Genomic DNA, 18,957 nt, shown 5'->3' with positions numbered 1-18,957 from the left:
AGTAGAGAGAGCCTTGAGGTAGCAGACCCATCTACAGGGCTATTGCAGTAGACCAAGGTGTGAGGTGATAAGGGCCTGTGTCAGGGTAGCAGCAGTGTCTGAGGAGGAAAGGGGGCATATTCAAGGTGAAATCAATAGGCGATGGCCACAGATTGGATGTGGGGAGTGAGAGATAGCGAAGAATTGAGGATGATGCCTAGGTTACAAGCCTGGGGGACTAAGAGGATGGTGGTATCTTTGACAGTAACAGGAAATTTTGGAATGGGAGAGAGAGCTTAGGGATAAGATAATGAGTTCAGTTTTGGGCATATTCAGTTTGAGAAATCTATAGGACACTCAGTTCAAGATGTCTAGTAGGCAGTTAGAGACACAAGACTGGAATTCAGCCGAGAGTTCAGGGCTGGCTAAGTAGATTTGAGAATCATCAACATAGAGATAATACTTAAATCCATGGGAACTGATGATATTACCAAGGGAAGTATAGGGGGAGAAGACAAGAGGGTATAAGACAGAACCCTGAGAACACCTACAGCCAGAAGGTGTGATCTGAAAGAAGATCCAGCAAAGGGGACTGAGAAAGAATATTCAGACAGGGGAAAACCAGGAGAGAGTGGTATCCTACAAACCCAGAGAGAAGAGAGTATCAAGGAGGAAAAGGTGATTGACTGTGTCGGAGGCTTCATGGAGGTCAAGAAGGCTAAGAATTTGAATAAACAAGTAAGACAGTCCCTCCTTTCAAGGAACTCATATTCTAGTAAGGGATATTACACATCAGGCTTTAGCTGCAAGTCATATGGAAAGGTCCCTTGGTCTTTAGGGTGCAGTGGCAGAGCTGATGTTAATGCTTCTTTTCTATTCATTCTTTTTTAAAAAATTACTTTTTTTTTTCCAGTTGACAAATAGTTTTTCTTCTCCCTTCTGCCTCCCTTCTCCCAAGGGTGTGGAGGGTGGGAACAAACCTTGTAATAAATGTGCATAATGAAGCAAACCAAATTCTCATATACGTGTCTTATTCTGCATATTTAGTGCTATTTTCATTGATAGTTTCATATCAGGGAAGGAAAAGGGAACAAGTATTTATTAAACACCTCCTGTGTGCCAGGTTGGGACAGCTAGGTGACATAGTGTTGATAGAGTGCTGGGCTTGGAGGCCGGAAAACCTGAGTTCAAATCTGCCTCAGACACTTACCAGCTGTATGACCCTGGGCAAGTCACTTAACCCTGTTTACCTCAGTTTCTTCATCTATAAAATGGGCTGGAGAAGGGAATGGCAAAACACTTCAGTCTCTTTGCCAAGAAAACCCAGCAAAGAGTTGGACATGACTGAAAAATGACTAAACAACGACAGATGTGCCAGGCATTATGCCGAGTACTGGACAACTATTATCTCATTTGATCCTCACAACAATCCTGGGAAGTAGGTGCTGTTATAATCCCCATTTTACAGTTGAGGAAACTGAAATAGAGATTAAGAGACTTGCCCAGGCTCACACAGCCATGGAGCATCTGACGCTAGATTTGAACTCATGTCTTCCCGATTCCAGGCCCAGTGCACTATCCATTGTATTGTCTAGCTGCTTAGCAATCTCTGATATTCAACTGTTAGACGATGCCATGTACTTTGTTGAAGAGAATCTTCCTTTCTGAGTTTTCAGCAACTATGGCTGCATCATTTGAAAAAGCAGTTGCCACACCTTTCCAGGGGGATTATTCTCAGGATGTTGGCTTTGGAGATTGGTCTAAAAACAGGACCAGTGGTCTGAGGTGTGCCGCTAATGCCAGGACTCTTGGCCTTTGCTAGTTGGAGACAGTTAGTCAGCAGTTGGTGTTGATGGTAGGACCTTTTCCATGTTGATTTCTCCCCTTAATGATAGCTGTGGAACTCAGGCTGGAAGCAAGGCTAGTAATATAGGGAATGCTTCTCTTCTCCAGGCTCTTGGGTTCAGGGTCTGGACTACTTCCATCTGGGTCTGAGAGATGGTGGCGGTGGTGGTGGTTTGAATTCTTGGCACATTCCCTCAGGAGTACCTTGCTGCTTTAGATGACATGTTATTGTTCATGTGTTTGTTATTTGAACAAATTCATTATTGCTATAGCAAACCTGTTGAACATTGTCATCATTCCAGTTGTCTGATTCTCATGATAAGACATCAAGATGTAGTAAAAAGAGCACAAGACCAGAAGTTGGGAGACCTAAGGCATAGTCTTGGTTTTGCCATTAGCTATTTGTGTGACTTTGGGTAGGTCATTTCATCTCTGTGCTTCAGTTTCCTCATTTAAAAAAAAAAGTGAAACAGTTTTTGAATTAGGTAATCTCTTTACAAAGTCCCTTCCAACTCAAAATAGAATCAAAAGTTTTTATTCTTATTTTCCATTAATTAGGATATCCAGTTTGGTAACAAAATACTTCCAGCCCTACTTGAGTGTAAATACTTTTAGGAATTAAAAATACTATAAAATTCTGTAATTCTCTGTTTCTAGGTGGGGGTAATACCACTTGACTCTTACATGCATTGTACTTTTGAATGGGTATATACTATTCATTTAAAAGATATTTTGAAAATCAAATAAGAGTTAGTTGACTTATAGTCTTTTAACTGTTATTTTGCAGGTGATGCTAAAAGCCTTGCCCTCTTTTCTGAACAGTTTTTACAGACTGGTGTTTTCTGTTATGCATGAAGGCCGTCAGAAGGACAAAGGTATTTCACATATATCGTATTGGGTGTACTGTTTTGTATAAAGATGTGGCTTTTTTTAATGTATGAAATGTTAAAAGGAAAGCTCCCCAAGTGAGTCTAAATCAGTGCTCATCAAATTTTATTTGTATCTAAGAGTCAGTCCTTAAATTCAGGAACCAAAGGAACTTTTCAGCTTTGGGGAATGGGGAAGTAGTGAAAGCTTGGGTGGGGGGCGGGAAAGACAGTGTTACTCTAGAGCTTTAGCTAGATGGAGACTGATGTAGAGAGGATCCATTGAAGGACTTGAAGGATTCATTGGGAATGTTGCAAGATACAGCCAGGGGAAGTGTCTGGGCAGTATGAGGAAGGGTGAAGCCAAAATGCTGGTGGCCTCTTCCCTTGCCAAGACTGTTCCCTTCCCCTCCCTGTGGCAGGATCAAGGGGAACAGAGCATAATTCCAAACTGGAGCATGTTTGATAGCTCATAAATCAGAGGAAATCTCAGGCAGGTTCCCATTGCTGCCTGTACCAAGTGATACTTGCTATGAGTATTTTTTTTTCTTTTGAAGGCATTGTGGTTTAATATATCTAAGTGGGAAAAGTGAAGCATTCTTCTATAATTTCAAGAAAGAATGTACTGAAATACTAAGTGTCCCATGACAGAATACTTGGGATTTTTTTTAATCCTCTAGGTAACTTATAGAAAATGTAGACCTGTAGAATGAATTCTCAAAATAAGGTTGTTCATTAAAACATCACAATTTCATCAGGGCCATTACTAAATGGAGCTTGTATCTCTTAGTGAGACTAATTCTTGGTTGACAAGAATTCTGACAAATTCATGTGGAGCCTAGCTATTTCCCATTTTGGTAGTTTTCCTTATTTAAGATGTTATTTTAAACAACTGATTATTGACATACTTAAGTCTTGATTATCTCTGCCATTGAAAGCGAGAAGAGGTATGGATAACATATGTCAATGTTACCAAACACTATGATGTTTTTATTGTCAACAGCTCACTCTTCCGTGACTATTCCTGACCCCGTTCTAGCTTGATATTACTCTTTGAAACCTGGGGTCTTGTTAGTTGTTGTGAGAAATAGGAAACCATTACTTGGGACATCATAGATAATGAAGAATTAACCGTAGAAGCTTTCCTCACACACAGTTTTCAACTTCTGTGTTATGGTGTATTCTGTAGCATGCTAGGTATAGTATTAGACTGTGGCTTGTTGCTCACTGTATGTTTTGCTGTAGTCTAATTACCATGGATTCACCAATTTAGTATTCTAAATTTTTCTAGTTTTTTTTCTAAATTATTGTATTGGGTGAATTTTTAGCTATATGAGTCTTGTTCAAATGTATGCATTTATTTTATTAATATATGTCACATGCTAGCATTATAGCCATATGTGTACACATTGATATACTTCAGAAGTTAAGAGGAGAAATATTAGGTAAGTGAGTTATTAGAACTTGGAACTAAAGGCTGTTAGAAATATCCAAATACAACTTTAAGAATTTAGATATTTACTCTACCCAAATTAGATGGGCCTAAAAAAACTATATTAATTCTATATCCTCTGGATGCCATGCTCCTTGACCAGCCTCTATCATTCCTTTCTCATCTTTTCTTATTTACCCATTTACTTTATCCATTCTAACCATTTTTTTGTCATACTTAGAAAATCTAGCATTGCTACCTAATTTTCATTTTTTAAAGCATTTGATGTTTTGTTATAGTTTATGCATTTCTGTATGTGCATATGTGAAGTCCTCAGAAGATAATTCAAAATACAGAATAACTTAGATTGTAAATGTGATGAAAACAATTTATGAGCAAATTGAATCTTCTTACTGCTGATATAGACTTCAGTTCTGCTAGCATAGTACTGTTTACTTCTTATTTAGTGTAGGCTCTTAAAATTTGTCATGGCATCTGAAATAAGAATGTGGCTTATATAGATGTGGAATGGAGTTGTCCTACTTGCTTCACGTCATGTATCTATAAATTCATCATATATAAATTCTCTGCCTTAGGAGATGATCTTCGTGAATTGCTGTGGCTGCAAAAGCTACCACCTAGTGGCCAGTCTTCTAGTGATGAGCCTCTAAACTTGGCTAGGCTGGTTTTTGAATGTCAGCTAAACAGTTCTTCACCAGACTTAGACTTAAAAAGCATTTCTATGATGATTAGGGAAAGAGGACAAGAGACTATATTTTCTAAAATATTTACAACAGCTCTCTTTGTGGTGGCAAAAAACTGGAAATTGCAGGGATGCTTGTCAGTTGGGGAATGCCTGAACAAGTTGTGGTATATGATTGTGATGGAATACTACTCTTCTATAAGAAGTGATGAGCTTGATGATCTTAGAATAACATGGATAGACTTGCACAAAATAATGAAGATCAAAAAACTGGTACATAGTAGGTGCTATATAAATGTCTATTTTCTTCTCCTCCCCTTCCCCCATTGCTTTACATGCTAACATTCAAAGAATATTTCTAATGGAGATTTGTACTTTTTCTTAGGAAACTAGGCCATAGTCTTATAGATGTAGCCTTCTAAAGAATTATTACTTCATCCCAATTAGTCACTTCCAAATAAAACTCATGTTCTTTTGAGCATTTTACTTTTCTTTATTCTTTCTTACCTTCCTAGCAGGAAGTGGGCTGGGTAAAATCAGTCTAAAAAGTACGTTAGTGTTAATTAGTGAGTGTATAAAAGTAGACAATGGGAATGCACTGATACATGCAGAATTTTGCCCTAATCAGTTTCGTGATGTTTTAATGTTTCTAGGGAATACAGAAGACCTGACCATAGTACTGGAATGTGCACGCTTGGTAGAAAGAATGTACAGCCACATAGCTGCAAAGTCTGAAGACTTTACAATGTTTTCTTCTTTCATGGTAGCCCAGTATGTGAATGAACTGCAAAAGGTAAGACCAGATATCCAACCAGAGATTTTTTCTGTAGCCTTCCATTGAATTCATTTGTAGACCACAAGAAGGTGAACCAAAGCCTTTATTTTGTAAAAGAGCAACAATAATAGCCTTTATAGAGTACTTTAAGGTTTGAAAAGTGCTTACAACAGCCCTATGAGGTAGGTGGTTGTTGTTGTTTGTCCTTTGTTCTTGGAGACGACCAATGACATCAGGAGAGTGATGACTTGCAAGTGAGTTGGATTTCAGTGAGGCAGGGTTGTGCAAAGTCCCCAGCCTCACTCTCTTCTCCAGGGTCATCTGAGTCCATTGGCAAGACAGAGGTCAGGAAGACTGGAGATGCGCCCCCTCCCCCCATGCAGTGGGAGACCCGGGCCTTTTTAAATTAAGGTCTTTCCCAGGTCTCAGTTTCTCTGAGACAACACCTGTTCAGTGATTTAAGGCTAGATGAGAAATGAGACAAAAGATGGCCTAGTTTGCCTACTAAAAAAGAAAAAAAAATCAAACTGGGAGGGCAAGACCCTCAGGGTTTCTGGCCAGAACAGAAACAATTGCAATTTATACTCACTCTGAGCCATCAAAACCCAGATGATGACCAAGTGAATGAGGTAGGTACTACAAGTACTACAAGGATTACTCTCTTTTTTACATATGAGGAAACTGAGGCCCAGAGAAGTTAAGGGACTTGTTCATAGTCATATTACTAATAGATATATCAGTTAGGCTTCTGCTGTACTAAAACTACCTCTCAGTGGAACAAAGATCAGATTATAGAGGAGGGAAAGTAGAAGTTTGATAGATTTAAAGAACATTGCTTATTCTTGTCAGTGGATCAAAGCTTGACCCCCTTTTTTAGAGAAACTCCTGGAGTGTATATTTTTAGAATTGCAATTCTTTAGCATCCTTGGGATTTTTCGCCAATAGACACTAGGTTTCAGAGAGGTATAAACAAACAGATAAACACAGGTTTCCATTTTACTTTCGTATCTTGTATAACTGGTTGTCAGTAGCCCCCTTTCATATCGTCAGTCAGTATCTGTGTCTTTAGAGGAATAAAGGTATGTTTTGGTCATATAATGATGAGAAGACAGTTGAGGAACAGCATAATAGTCTCTGGATTGAAGGAAACCATTTATTTGGCTTCATTAGAATGAAAAGCAGCCTGGGATCCACCCTTTTTTTTCTACCAGCGCCTAGTGCTAGTATCTGTTCACTCTCCCTCCCTTCTTTATTTTCCGCTCACCCCTCCACTCAGGCATTCCATCATTAAGCCTATACTCCAAATTCCAGCTTGTAAGAAACATGACAGTTTTATTTGAGCTTGAAACTCTGGCTCAAGGAGATATCTATACATATTTTGCTTTGAGATTTATACTGATTGAATAGAATAGTAAGAGAGTCATCTAGCTGTCTTTGATAAGTTCAGGTCACTAGGCATAGGGAAACTAAAAGGGTTGGCAAGTGAGATTGCTAAACCACAGTCAGTGATCTTTGAAAGATCACAGAAAATGGGAGAAATGTTATAGGATTGGAAAAAGGCAAATATACCCCCCTTTTTTTTAAAGACAAGATTAGTGTTTCAAATTAATGCCAGTAAACTTGACTTATATTCCTGGCAAAATATTAGACTGTATTATTAAAGTAAAATGATAGTGAACATCTCGAAAAGGAAATGGTAATCATAAAGAGCCAACAGAACTTCACCAAGAATAGGCCATTCCAGACTGACTCATTTCCTTTTTGGACAGTCTTAGTGTATTGGGAATGTTGTGAATTTTTGCGGTGCATTTGACACAAGCCCTCCTGCTATTCTTTTGGTCCAAATGGGAAGATATAGGCTAGACAGTGATGTAACAAAGTGGATTTGGAACTGCATAATGGCTATGCCCAAAGAGTAGCCATTAATGTTTTAATGTCTAACATGGAAGGAGGTCTCTAGTGAAGTAGCCAAAGAATCTGTGTTTGGGCCTATTCTGTTTAACATGCTAATCAATAACTTAGATAAAAGTATTGATGGCATCCTTATTAAATCTGCAAATTACAAAAAGCAGAGAGAATCACCAAGAGATCCTGATGGGTTAGAATATGGAGTCAGATGTGATAAGATGAAATTTAATAGAGATAATTGTAAATCCTTAAATTGGTTTCTAAAAATCAACTTCACGAATACATGATGAGGAAATGGGACTAGACAGTAGTTTGTCTGAAAAAGATCTAGTGTTTTATTGGCTTGTTGGCTCAATGTGGAGCAACAATGTGATATGATGTGACAACGAAAAAAGCTAATGCTGATTAATCTGCTTTAAGAAAGGTATTATGGTGTAGTAGATAGAGGATTAGACTTGAAGTTAAAATCATTCCCACCTTTGTCAGTTGCTATGTATCCATGGGCAAGTCACTTAAATTTATTGAGCCTCATTTTCCTCATCTGTAAAATGTGGATAACACTTCTTACATTACTTGCCTCCCAGGGTTGTGCTGAGAAAAGAGCTTTGCAAACCTTTAAAGAACTATATAAATGTGAATGTATCGTCATCATTAACATCATCTTTATTGTTAGTTGGGCATTATTCTGGTTGGGCAGATCACAGAAGACTTGATCTCATCTGGGTCTTCAAGGAGAGGTAGAGCTTGAGGAGGTGGAACTAGGGGATGGGGATGGGGAAAAAGATATTTTGTCAATTAACAAGTATTTATTCTTTTTGTTTTGCTTTTTTATTTTATTATTATCATTATTATTATTTTGCTTTGCATCACCTTGAATTCAGAATTTATCCTTTCCCTCAATGGTAACCCCCCCAAAAAAAAGCAATTTGGCAAAACAAACCAACCCATTAACCTTGTGTGACAGTATATGCAGTGTTCCATACCCGGAGCCCCTTTCTTCTTCACACACTGGAGAGAGATACCTTTTCTTATCTCCAGGGATATGAACAAGCATTATTCTAAGCAGAGCTAAGAATGTGAGCAAAGGCATGGATGGAGGCAGGAATACCCGAGATATGGTTTGATTAACACAACAGTCTGTCTTATATGAGATACAGGTTCTATGAAGGGAGATAGTGGAAGAAAATGCTGAAAAAGTGGGTTAGGGTATTTAATGCTGAGCTAAACAGCCTGGCCGTTATTAGTAGATAAGGGCAAATTTCTACCAGTCTTTTTCTAATACTGCATCATGGCTTGGAGGTGACCCTATGTTTTCCAGGGCTGTACCAGCAAAGCATAGATTTGAAGGATTGTACCAATTTGGAAAGGCTTCAGGTATAGTCCTAATGATAGCTTCTTCCTGCTATCTGAGGACTAGACAAGCTCATTTTGGAGATCATCACCATCAGATTGGCCCTAGATGACACATTCCTTTACTGTGTCAAGCCACGAAATAGATAAAAATACAAAATATTCCTTCTGTCCTATGCATTCCTTTTTTGCTTCCTTGATGCTGGTGGAAGAGTGTTAAAAAAGGGTGCTAGTATTTTATGGTGTGTATAAACATTAATTTAACTGCTGCTGTTCTAAATATGAACTTTGTCCAACAACCTAATTAAACCACATCCATATTGACAGTCTATGTTGAAATGAGTAGTAATAGTGATAGTATTAACTAACATTTATATTGACCTTTATGGGTTTGTTGAAGCACTTTACATATATTATCTTATTTTATTCTCACAGCAACCTATGAAACTAGAAAAAAAAAAAGTTACAGCTAAATAGTGCTCAAGGACAACAAATGTCATTTCATGGGACACCATGACAGCAGTTGTAGTTTTTGTGCCACTATCTAGTATAGAAGATGAAAAATTAGAGAAATTTTTACCAAAAACTCATTTAGATCCTCCAAAGCAAGTCAATATGTGCTTTGCTACTTGAAGGTGGACATGGGGAAGGAAGTGAAATGTTTTAGAAAATATACTTCAAAATTAAGAAATGAAAGAAAAAGCCAAAGTTTTATAAATGATTTACAAACTTCTCATCTGTATACCATCACTGTACATCAGGGAGAGGCAAGAGGCCCGGTACAGCATTATCTCAAACAACAGGATGATAAATGCAATTGTTGTAATAGAAAAGTCTATATAGAAGTCGTTTGAGAAGTCACATCAACAAGCATGAATTAAGTGCTTATTATGTAGCAAGCACTATACTAAGTGCTATGAATGGAATGTTAACAGTAGGAAAGACAGTCCCTGCCTTCAAGTACCTTACATTCTAATAGGTGAAAATAACATAAAAGGAAGCTGAAAAACAGGAGGGAAGAGAGATAGTACCTGGCAAAGTCATGAGAATCAGGTGTGGATGTGAGAAAGGAATGAAAACACTGACTTGAACATTCTCCTTAAAATGGAGGTTTTTGGAGAAACCAGCCAATTAAAGGGAGAAGTCAACAGAGTCAGAAGGTGCTTGCAGTTGTGAAGGCCAAGGGCAGAGGGAGCTTCTGGGTTGAAGAAGTTTGTAGGGCATGGTAGAGAATGTTTGTAGAGTTAGGACCACTCCCAGAGAGGAAGGAAGAGGATCAACTGTCACTCTTCTGTCAGCTTATCATCTAGTTAGAACAAAGGAGAAGAAAGGATGAAAAGATGAGAAGATGCTATGTACAATTACAACAACTCCAACATGACCTATTGAAGCAAGATGTTGACTGGAAAATGTGAAATATGTGAAAGGAATGACAGTGTCCCTGATTATCATCATTTGATGAGACCAATAATCTGTGTAAAACAATTGCCATGAGAAGGTGAAAAGATCTCAGGAAATATATTAGCCAGTGCACACTTGACCTCTGTCAAGACATAAGTTGTGGTAGCCAAAGACAATAGCAGTTTAGAACATAAGCTTATTTGCAAAATATTACAGTTACAAATGTTACATGTTACAAATATTACATGAGCAATATCAACTCACAAAATAGCTAAAAGCAGTGGAGGAGAAAACAAAGATACAAATAACTTGGCTGAAGGACCTGATTAATCATCCTTAGAACATTTATAGAGGAAAGTGGAAGGAGGATAACAAAAAGATGTTAAATTGAACTGAGCTACCACTGATTATGTAGTGATCTTTTTTAATCATCAAAAATGAAAGCCACCATATTTGTATCTTTCATTATTAATATGCAATGTAGGGAAATGGAAATAACCTTTGCAAAGATGAAGCCAAGTAGCGTAGCTGTATCTGACTAGGTATTTAAAAAAAAAAGAAATCTGTACTGCAGGTCACAAAATTTTGAAATTCTTCAGAAATCACTTTTCAAGATGTCACAGAGGGGAAAATTCTAAGAGGCTAGAAAAGATTGTATAGACTATATTGTTATTTTTTTAAAAAAAGACATCTGAAAAGATATCAACTATGACCATCCCATAACTGCTTTTTATTGCCAGAGAATATTAGGATAATATCTGTACATATTGTACATTAAGAGCATCCTAGATGAAAATATGAGACAGGAACAGGCTTTCTTGGGTGATTTCCTGTAGCAGACTGTATCTTTGCAGTCACAGAAGAGAAAAGAGGTATAGAGGAGTTAGGAAAAATATAGAAAAGGTAAGACCCAACAGTGTTTGTTGTTAATTATAAAGAAGAACTTAATTCAGCAGAGCAAAACTTAACCCTAAAGGCTTTTTTCCAATAAGGTATCTGCTGTATGTATGTTAAAATCATATGAGATTTCAGGATAGATGCAATCAGAATCAGAATGAATAAATATTTACTAAGCTCCTACTCTGTGCCAGGCACTGTGCTAAGCACTGGGGATACAGAGAAAGGCATAAAATAGTTCCTGCCCTCAAGGAGCTTATAATCTAATGGGGTAAAACATCATGTCTAAAGGTGCTAAAAAATGGTGGGGATGGGGAGAGAAAGGCTATCCGGTCCAGGGGGCATGATGAAGTTCTGCGTGAGTTTCAGAGAGTTGATTTTATCTTTCAGATTGAAGGCCAGGAAGGCAGCTGGGAGGAAATGTTGATAACTTCAATAAATGGTGACAAATATTTAACAGAGATAAGTTTAACAATTCTTTATTAGTATAGAGCAAGAGATAAAGCATGGAAACATGTTCATTAAAGGTATTCTCCAATGACAAAGAAGAAATCTTGAGCAAAGTCCAAATGGAAGTGTAATTTTTTGTAGAGGGTTAGGTTCTCCTTACATATTATTTGAAGACGACATCATGCAGGTTGCATTGGCTTGCCTGGGTAACACTATAGGACCTTCTCAGGGAGGTCCATGGTTATGCTAAAGAGACTAGAGTAGTAATCCACAGAGGAAATACCAAGGGAATGAAGAATGAATATTGCCCAGGTTTAACATGCAGTTGAATGGCCAGCCCATCAGTCTGTATCAGTCTGTAACTCAGGGAAAAGCACTAACAATGGGGGAGTGAGGTGCATTTCAGGAATTACACATAGCTTATAATGATCTCAGTCTGTTCCCTATAATGAAAGTTGACTCTTTTAATATTAGCATTCTCTTGATGATGCTAAATGACTCCAACTTATGGAATTTACACTCTTAGAACACTCAAGAGGTAATGAAGAGATGCCTGGCAAATATAAGTAGGAAGCAGCATGTTGTGAAGAAGGACTTGTACATACTAAGTGGGACAAAGACATCAATAAGGAAATGTATGACTGGAAAATGAGGTAGGGGGCTGTCATGTAGGCAGTAAAGGAGATAATAGAGGGCATTCCAAAAGTCTTAGTGCAGTTTTAAGTTTTAATAGTTTAAAACTGCACTAATACTTATGCGATACCCCGTGTATGGAGAACCCAAATAGTTGCTTTGGAATCTGTGAAATATTAAAGAATTTGAGGAATGCCTCTAGCACATTTGGCACATCTTTTGTGGAAGTTATGTGGAAAAACATGACCTGGAATAATACAGAATCAGAAGCCATATATGGGTTGCAATCTGTACCAATAGCAAGAGTTTTCACACTAATGAGATTATATGATTCATTAATGTAGTTAGTCATAGAAGGTTTTTGAATAGAGAAGGACAAAATCAGAAGGGTGCTTTAGGAAAATTAATCTGTGAGCATTGTATAGGATAGACTTAGAAAGACAAGAATGGAGAGCCAGGGAGAATAATTAATAAGTGATTGCAGGAGTCAAGTTGAAAAGTGTTTTTTGCTTATGCTTCCCATGCACTTTTTCAAAAAAATTATTTATTTATTTTTAGTTTTTTAACAAACACTTTCTTAAGCTTTTGAGTTTTAAATTTTCTCCACCTCCCTCCCAGGATGGTGTGCAATATGATATAGGCTCTACATATACATTCCTATTAAACATATATTCACATTAGTCTTGTTGTAAAGAAGAATTAGACTCAACAGGAGGAACCACAAAAAAGAGGAAACAAAACGGAGGAGAAAAAAAAAGAGCAAATAGTATGCTTCGATCTGCCCTCAAACTCCATAGTTCTTTCTCTGGATGTGGATAGCATTTTCCATGATGAGACTTTTGGAGATGTCTTAGATTCTTGCATTACTGAGAAGAGCTAAGTCTATCAAAGTTAGTCATCGTACAACGTGGCTGTTACTGTGTACAACATTCTCCTGGTTCTGCTTCCTTTGCTCAGCATCAGTCCATACAAGTCTTCCCAGATTTTTCTGAAGTCTACTTGCTCATCATTTCTTTTATAATTTTTTTATTAATTTATTTTGATTTACCAACAATCACTTCCATAAGCTTTTGAGTTTTAAATTTTTCTCCCCTTCCTTTCCCTCCTCCCTCCCCAAGACAGCGCGCAATCTGAAATAGGCTCTACATATACATTCCTATTAAACATATTTTCACATTAGTCATGTTGTAAGGAAGAATTAGAACCAAGGGGAGGAACCACAAGAAAGAAGAAACAAAAACAAAACAGAAGGAAAAAATGGCAAATAGTATGCTTCCATCTACATTCAAACTCCTAGTTCTTTCTTTGGAAAGCATTTTCCATCATAAGACTTTTGGAGATTTCTTAGATCCTTGCATTGCTGAGAAGGGCTAAGTCTGTCAAACTTAGTCATTGTACAACATGGCTGTTACTGTGTACAATGTTCTCCTGGTTCTTTGTGGGGGGGGGCATTTGGGGTTAAGTGACTTGCCCAGGGTCACACAGCTAGTAAGTGTCATGTGTTTGGTCTGAGGCTGGATTTGAACTCAGGTCTTCTTGATTCCAGGGCCAGTGCTCTATCCACTGTGCTACCTAGCTGCCCCATTCTCCTGGTTCTGCTCACTTCACTCAGTATCAGTCCATACAAGTCTTTCCAGGTTTTCCAAAGTCTGCCTGCTCATCATTTCTTATAGCACAATAGTATTCCATTACATTCATATACCACAACTTGTTCAGCCATTCCCCATTTGATGGCCATCCCCCAATTTCCAATTCTTGGCCACCACAAAAAGAGCTGCTATAAATATTTTTGTACATGTGGGTCCTTTTCCCATTTTTATGATCGCTTTGGGATACAGCTCTAGACGTACTGTTGCTGGGCCAAAGGATATGCACATTTTTATAGCCCGTTGGGCATAGTTCCAAATTGCTCTCTAAAATGGTTGGATCAGTTCACAACTTCACCAGCAATGCATTAGTGTTCCAATTTTCCCACATCTTCTCCAACAATTATCATTTTCCTGTTTTGTCATGTTGGCCAATCTCATAGGTGTGATATGGTACCTCAGAGTTGTTTTGATTTGTATTTCTCTAATCAATAGTGAATTAGAGCATTTTTTCACATAACTATACATAGCTTTAATTTCTTCATCTGATGTTCATGTCCTTTGACTATTTATCAATTGGGAAATGACTTGTATTCTTACAAATTTTACTTAGTTCTCTATATATTTTAGAAATGAGGTCCTTATCAGAGATAATGGTTATAAAAGTTCTTTCCCAGTTTTCTGCTTCCCTCCTAATCTTGGTTGCATAGGCTTTATTTGTGCAAAAACTTTTCAATTTAATGTAATCAAAATTGTCCATTTTGCATTTCATAAAGTTCTCTATCTCTTGTTTTGTCATAAATTCTTCTGTTCACCACAAATCTGACAGGCAAACTATTCCTTGCTCTCCTAGTTTGCTTATAGTATCAGCCTTTATATCTAAATCATGGACCCATTTTGATTTTATTTTGGTATATGGTGTGATCTGTGGCTAGTTTCTGCCATACATTTTTCCAGTTTTCCTAACAGTTTTTGTTAAATAGTGAGTTCTTATCCCAGAAGCTGGGGTCTTTGGGTTTATCAAACAGTATAGATTACTATAGTCATTGACTACTGTATCTTGTGTACCTACCATATTCCACTGATCCGCCACTCTATTTCTTAGCCAGTACCAAGTAGTTTTGATGATTGCTGCTTTGTAATACAATTTAAGGTCTGGGACGGCTAGGCCACCTTCCCTAACATTTCTTTTCATTAGTTCCCTTGATATTCTGGACCTTTTGTTCTTCCAAGTGAATCTTCTTGTTATTTTTTCTAGCTCTATAAAATAATTTTTTTGGTAGTTTGGTATGGCACTGAATAAGTAAATTAACTTAGGTGGAATTGTCACTTTTATTATATTAGCTCAGCCTACTCATGAGCAACTGATGTTTTTCCAGTTATTTAGATCTGACTTTGTGTGAAAAGTGTTTTGTAATTGTGTTTATATAGTTCCTGGGTTTGTTTCGGCAGGTAGACTCCTAAATATTTTATAATATCTACAGTAACTTTAAATGGAATTTCTCTTTCTATCTCTTGCTCTGTTGGGCTTTGTTGGTAATCCCATGCACTTTTGATGTATTATTTTGTGTTGTAGTTTTTTATGGACCTCATAATCCCCAGACTAGACCATACATTCAATGAAGGCACTGTGTCTCACTCAAATTGTATGTCTCCTATATTCTGAGCCCATTATTCTTTCCAAAGAAGGTACTTCATAAGTGTTTGCTGAATGAAGTGAGGTGATGAGAGCCAGGATGAGAAGCAGAGAGGCAGTGTGGCATCATGGTTGGAAAGCTAACCTCAGAGACGGGAAGAGCTACATCTGAATCATAGGAAGAGATGAAACTAAGAACTGAGAACATGCCTGTGTCAGGTGGAAGGAGCTGACAGTTGGCTGTACTTCACACTTCCTCTGTTACACCCCAGCTCATCTTCCTGAAGCTCAGTCTAGCCCTCGAATCTGCACATTGGAAGTACCCTCTGCCCCTGTAGCCTCTCCTTTTGTTTAGATGGTGCTTCCCAGAACCTACATTTAAGGAGAGCACTCAGACCCTCCCCACTTCAGCTTCCTTTTATGTGTTGTCTTTCTCTGGTAGAACGTATGTGCCTTAAGGGCAGGAACTGTCTTTCTTATTATAACTTATATGAACTAATTCAAAATGAAGCAAACAGAACCAGGAAAACACTATACACAACGACTACAACAACATACAATAAATGGAAAGGGCAACAACAAAAGAATTGAAACTGAATGCTACATAATTATAATGACCAACTTTGACCCCAAATAAGAGATATGAGAATACTCTTCCCTTTGATTCTTTGTAGAGTCTGTAGATATGAAACACATACAAAGTCAGATTTTTTTTCAACATGTTTGTTAGTTTTGTTGAACTATGTTTTTCTACTTTTAAATTCAAGATAGCTTTCTGGAGAGGGGAAGGGCTTTGGAAAATGTAGAGAAGTGTTTATTTTTTTAAAATAGCATAGTAGAGAGAGACCTGGCCTTTGAATCAGAAAGAGCTCAGTTCAAGTCCTGCCTCTGTCACGTGGTGGCTGTGTGACCTTATTAAACCTCTCAATGCTTGAGACAACTCTCTAAGACTAAGCTGTAGTGAAGCTACTGAGCTGCATTAATAGAGGGAATTTCCTCCCTGGGAGTTCTTTATGCAAAGGAAATCATAGGTCATACCAAAAGGCATGAAGACAATGACTACTGCCCTTCCTATTCTTAATTAGCTAGTTGTATCAAATAAGTTAATACATGTGACTACACTTTTAATAAACTGAGAATTGCTCTACAGATATTAGGTGGTATTTATGTAAATAGATACATTTTGTGTGTGTGTGTTTGTATGTCTGTATGTGCACCTGTTTGCTTTAGTAAACCTGATCAGAGTAGCAGTATACTCATTGGAGAATTTATCACTAGAGAAATGACTTGCTGAATGGGCACTTACCTCCTTATCAAAGGACTAACTTTGAATTCACTATCACCCTGTTCCTATATAAATATCTAACTGAAAAAGGAAAAATATGGAACTGGACAAATTTTGGAGAAACCAGAGTTAAAAAAACATATGGCATCTTCTAAATGGGACAGCAAAAGAACATACATACTTCTTAGCATCATATGGAACTTTTACAAAAAGTGTCTATGTACTAGGGTACAGAGATATCACAAACATGTAAAAAGGCAGAAATAGTAATACATCTTTTACAAACCATAAGGCAATGATTAAACATGTATAACCTATATCAAATAATTTACCATCTCAGCAAGGGGGGAGGTGAGAAAGGGAGGGAGAAAATTTGGAACTCAAAATTTAAAAAAATGAATGTTAAAAATCATCTTTATGTATTCTTGGGGGGAAATGAAATATTGCTTAAAAGCCAAAAAAAAAAAAATTAATTGGTTCAGGGACCACAAACAAAAGACTCTAATGGAGACTTGGCAATGAAATCCTAAATAATGAGTGGATCAAAGAACAAATCATGGAAACAGTTAACAACTATGTAAAAGAAAATGATAATGATGAAGCAACATGCCAAAATTTCTGGGATGCAGCTAAAGCAGTACTCTTGGAGAAAATCTTACATGTATAAACATATTAACAAAATAGAAAAAGAAAAGATTATACTAAATGTATATTTTAAAAAATTAGAAAGCCAAGAAATCTAAAATAAGTACAAAAGAGATGTTAAAAATTAGAGGGGAACTAGACAAACTGAAAACAAAAACCCCATTGAAATGACAAATAAAACTAAAAGCCAGTTCTTTGAAAGAACTAATAAAAATGATAAACCTTTAGCTAACTTGTTTAAAAAGAAGAGAGCAGAAAATTAAATCAATAAAATAGTAAATGAGCAAGATGAAGTCATAGCAAAACCAGAAGAAAAAAAATGAATAATCAGAACATATTATGCACAGTTAAATACTAACAAAAAGAAATAGAGGAAAACTTTCTAAAACATAAAATATCCGGACTTTCAGAAGAACAGATAAAAATCTTAAGTTACCCAGAATCAGAAAAGCAAATAAAACTACCAAAAAAAAAGAGCTCCTGATCCTGATGAATTCATGGTAGAATTCTGTTCAGCTTTTAAAGAGGAGTTTGTACATGTACTTCACAAATCATTGTCAAAATTTGAAAAAGGAAGCACCCCACCAGAATCATTTTATGGGACAAATGTAGTCCTAATACCTCAATCAGGGCAAAAATAAAACACAGAAAAAAACCATCAGCCAATATCATTCAAGAACAATTTCTCAAAAATGTTAAACAGAAAACAAAGTAGATGCTCAATGTTTAGGGGATGGCTAAACAAACTAGTACATGAATGTAATGGGATATTAATATGCTTTAAGAACTATGTGAGATGAATACAATGAAGCATGGAAAGATATATCTGAACTGATGCAGAGTGAAGGAAGCAGAGCCAAGAAGACAATATGTAACTACAACAATATAAATGGAAAGAACAGTGACCCACTGAACAATCAAAAACAATTGTAACAAAATTATAAAGATCAAGCAGGACTGGAATGAAGAAGTATGAGAAGACATCACTAACCTGCCCCTTCTTGGAGGTGGGAGTTCCACAAATGTTACACATTGCACATAGTTTCAGACTTTTTCAGTGTGTTGATCAGTTGTGCTGACTTTTTCCCCCATCCATAGAAGATAGCATTTGTCATATGGGATGGCTTTTGGGGAAGGAGAGGTGAAAGGACATATGGAATACTATGATGATGAAAGAAACAGAAAATATAAATAAAAACTTGTTTTAAAAATATCTAACTTCTGCCTAATTCCCAATTTTCTGGCTCCCCATACATCCTTGCAAATGGGATGACTGCAGTATGAATGTTTGAGCGAGGTTTGAGGGGGATTGAAATGGCAGCTGTAGATGATGACTGAAACTGTATTTTTACATCTTATAAAACAGGCAGGGAAATGTGGCAGTAGCACAAAGCAATTCCTTAAAATTATTGTTTCAACAAGGTCTGGGGACATAGTAAAGTTTACCAAGAATTATTTTTTAGCATTTATTTAGCCCTAAATATTTTTAAGTACTTGAGTCATTAATGCTCAAGCGTCTTTTACTAGGAAAGCTACTATTTTTTCTTCCTTTTTTATAGATGATGA

General features: G+C 37.0%; 1 protein-coding gene across 1 annotated transcript in view; it reads left to right on the top strand.

Moving 5' to 3' along the window:
- The window catches only part of LOC114049788 (unhealthy ribosome biogenesis protein 2 homolog), a 46,279-nt gene that overhangs the window by 21,664 nt on the left and 5,658 nt on the right, over positions 1–18,957 (top strand). Inside the window, exons 8-9 of the mRNA XM_027871197.1 lie at positions 2,612–2,699; positions 5,479–5,618. Coding sequence (XP_027726998.1) covers positions 2,612–2,699; positions 5,479–5,618 — 228 coding nt within the window. The remainder of the gene's footprint in view (positions 1–2,611; positions 2,700–5,478; positions 5,619–18,957) is intronic.

Source organism: Vombatus ursinus, unplaced genomic scaffold (genome assembly GCF_900497805.2).
Source record: "Vombatus ursinus unplaced genomic scaffold, bare-nosed wombat genome assembly UNPS02014798.1, whole genome shotgun sequence".
In the NCBI taxonomy this organism is placed as follows: domain Eukaryota; kingdom Metazoa; phylum Chordata; class Mammalia; order Diprotodontia; family Vombatidae; genus Vombatus; species Vombatus ursinus.
Note: the sequence above shows the minus strand (reverse complement) of the source record. Positions and strands in the feature narration are given on the sequence as shown.